The sequence below is a fragment of the Elephantulus edwardii genome, unplaced genomic scaffold (assembly GCF_000299155.1).
Source record: "Elephantulus edwardii isolate Elephantulus edwardi_28Jun2011 unplaced genomic scaffold, EleEdw1.0 scaffold00066, whole genome shotgun sequence".
Classification (NCBI taxonomy): Eukaryota; Metazoa; Chordata; class Mammalia; order Macroscelidea; family Macroscelididae; genus Elephantulus; species Elephantulus edwardii.
This window is the reverse complement of record NW_006399816.1, coordinates 2,907,283-2,910,497: the sequence shown is the minus strand read 5'-3', so window position 1 is coordinate 2,910,497 and position 3,215 is coordinate 2,907,283. Positions and strand designations below refer to the sequence as shown.

The following is a 3,215-nucleotide window of genomic DNA, read 5'->3' as shown; positions in this document are numbered from 1 at the left end:
CTTTTTCCTTCTTTTCACGCTCAGCTTTTGCTTCTTCCTCCTCATGTTTTTTGATCAACTGTTCAACTTCCTTTTGTTTGAGAACTCTGATTACTGTCTTTCCATTCTCTCTTGTAAGGGTGGCAATTTCCACTACAGGGGGGAAAAATACATAGCTATTTTAATGTCAAAACCAAAATAAACTGGAATGGAATCCCACAGTTGGGGACCACCTGTACACACATGCACAGAGACATTACTGATGAGGTATCTAAATCAATGTTAAGTAAAAGAAACATGGATCACACTCAAAACCAGCAGGTTTCTTTTAGAATGGGCTAAAGAACTCAATATTGGTGTCACTGTTGTCAGCTTCAATGTGGGAAGTGGCTGTACTGACCCAGACACCTTTGTGCAAGCAGTATCTGATGCCCGTTGTGTCTTTGACATGGGAGGTGAGGCTGGTTTTAGCATGTATCTGCTTGATATTGGTGGCAGCTTTCCTGGATCTGAGGATGTGAAGCTTAAATTTGAAGAGATCACCAGTATAATCAATCCAGCATTGGACAAGTATTTTCCATCAGACTGTGGGGTAAAAATCATAGCTGATCCAGGCAGATACTATGATTACATCAGCTAGCTTTCACCCCTGCTGTTAGTATCATTGCCAAGAAACTTGTATTAAAAGAACAGACGGGCTCTGATGAAGATGAATCGAGTGAACAAACCTTTATGTATTCTGTGAATGATGGGGTATGGCTCATTTAATTGCATCTTTTATGATCATGCACATATAAAGAACCTTCTGCAAAAGAGACCCAAGCCAGATGAGAAATCTTATTCATCTAGCTTATGGGGCCCAACATATGATGGATGGCCTGGATTGGACCGAGTCCTGTAACCTGCCAGAAAGGATGTGAGTGTCTGAATGTTGTTTGAAAACATGGGTCCTTACACTGTTGCTGCTGCTTCTACTTTAAATGGGTTCCAGAGACCAACTATCTACTATGTGATGTCTGGGCCAATATGGCCAACTCATGCAGCAAATCAAGAACCATGAGTATCCACTCGAAGTGGAGGAGCAGGATGTCAGCACTCTGCCCTTGTCTTGTGCTTGGGACAGTGAACGAAACGGTTTGTGCTTGGGAGAGTGAACGAAACGGTATCCAACAAGCTGTGCTTCAGCTAGTATTAATGTGTAGATATGATTTGGTAGCTATTAACTCTAAATTTAGCTTTAATTAAGGGATTTGGGGGGATCATTTAACTTAATTATTGCTAATTTTGAAATGTCTTTATAAGAGTAGGGTGGGACGAAACAGATCCAACAATACAGAAGACTAGGGGATGGGGTCACACTTATCTGTGTTCCTATGGAAACCATTTGACTATTTTATATGTTTTATATACATTTTTATTTTTCACACATGCTACTAAAGAATGCACCCAGCTGCTGAACAAGCATTTGTAGCTTGTCCAGGGGCAGAATGGCCCAAAAGTTAGTGTTGTGACTTGTTTGTTGTGACCTGTTTTAAAAATAAAGTATCTTGACATTAAAAAAAAAAGGCAGCATGGCTCAGGTATCGAACTTGGGAGTCATGAGAACACTCAGCCTGAAGTCATTAAGCTTAGAATGTAGTTTGAGGCTGTAGTTTCACCACTTACAAAGGCTGACTGTGGTCCAGTCATTTAATTTCACTAAGGACCAGTGTTCACATTTAAAAGACAGGTGTAAGGTCATGTAACTCCTAACATGAGTTACCGTTCAATGAACTTAAGACATTTAAAAGCTTAACCCAGGAGCTGCTCAATCATATAAATTACCTTTTTCAGCAGAAAGTTTACTAACATCCATGGTCTTATTTAGCACCTTGATAGCTAAAGCCAGGGCTGACTTCAAAGTCATTTCGCCTTCTTTGTAGTCTTGCTTTAACATTGACACAGCTGCCTATGAAAAAGAAGAATTAACACAAAAAATTTCTTTTTAAGTTTTTACACTCCTTTCCCTCCCTTCATTTTGAGTTTTTCAAAGACATTTATACTCTTTAGGAATACGGCTTGGTCAGCCGAACAATGCCTTGAATTACTGGCATGATAACTAGTACATCATTTGTTATGATTGTTTTTTACTAGTTGTGTACCATTGAATAGATCCGACCGGCACAGGAGGAGATTGCCCCTCCTTCTCCAGCAGAGCATGTGGTGGATTGGAACTGCAAGCCTTTGGGATTACAGCGCAGCTTCTTGTCAGCAGGCCATCAGAGCTCCCTACTATATCATTTTGATGGCAGAGATGGCACACACAGAATGGAGTTTGGAAGAGGAGTGATGTTCTGAAGGGAGTTTTTAACCTAGAGTCTTCAGATCCCTAAGGGGATTTATGAACTAGGAAGGGGGGGAAAACCTAGAACTTTATTTTCACAACTTCTAATTAAAAATTAGCATTCTTTCAAAACAACTATATCATCTCACCCTAGAAAGAATAGCAAAATTTAACAAAACAGCAAGCAACAAATTCTGGTGAGGTTGTGGAGAAACTGGAATGCTTATTCACTGTTGGTGGGAGTATAAAATGGTGCAACCATTGTGGAACGTGGTGTGGTGCTTTCTCAAAAAGTTGCAAATAGAGATACCATTTGACCCAGCAAGCCCACTACTGGGAATATACCCCAAAGCGACCATAACTGCCATCCAAGCAGATATATGCACACCCATGTTTACTGCGGCTTTGTTCACAATAGCAAGGAGTTGGAAACAACTTAAGTACTCATCAACAAACTAATGGATAGAGAAGCTGTGGTATATTCACACAATGGAATACTACACTGCATTGAAAACTAAGGAACTTATGCAGTACATTACGCTGAGTGAAATATCTCAGTCACAAAAAGACAAATACTGCATAGTGCCACTGTTGAAGAATTGGACTGACATCAAGGTTGGGGGTAAGACTGAGAAAAACTGGGCAAATTATGTATACTACATTGAAACAGATGAGAGAGAGAACAGTTTAAAAGCGATATATGATAAGAGTATTATGGTTATCACAGAATGAAGGTTGCACAGTGCAGTGTACTTGGAGCGGGGGGAGGACTGTATACCAATAAAGAATTTTTCTATTAGTTTTCAAAGTGAAGAGCGAACTGGGGGTGGGGGGGAAGAGGTGGGCAGGGAGAAAAGTGCAACAATGAATGAATGGAAATCTAAAATCTCTGTAAATGTTCATTAAATAAAAA

General features: G+C 40.0%; 1 protein-coding gene and 1 pseudogene across 1 annotated transcript in view; one reads left to right on the top strand and one right to left on the bottom strand.

Annotated features, from left to right (window-relative positions):
• Positions 1–4: 4 nt before the first annotated feature.
• The window catches only part of PSMA4 (proteasome (prosome, macropain) subunit, alpha type, 4), a gene marked incomplete at its 3' end in the record, with an annotated part of 8,373 nt that continues 5,162 nt past the window's right edge, over positions 5–3,215 (bottom strand). The window contains exons 6-7 of the mRNA XM_006888369.1: positions 1,804–1,927; positions 5–132 (exon numbers count right to left, since the gene is read on the bottom strand). Of these exons, the coding sequence (XP_006888431.1) occupies positions 5–132; positions 1,804–1,927 (252 nt within the window). The remainder of the gene's footprint in view (positions 133–1,803; positions 1,928–3,215) is intronic.
• On the top strand, positions 188–1,181 carry LOC102848527 (annotated as a pseudogene).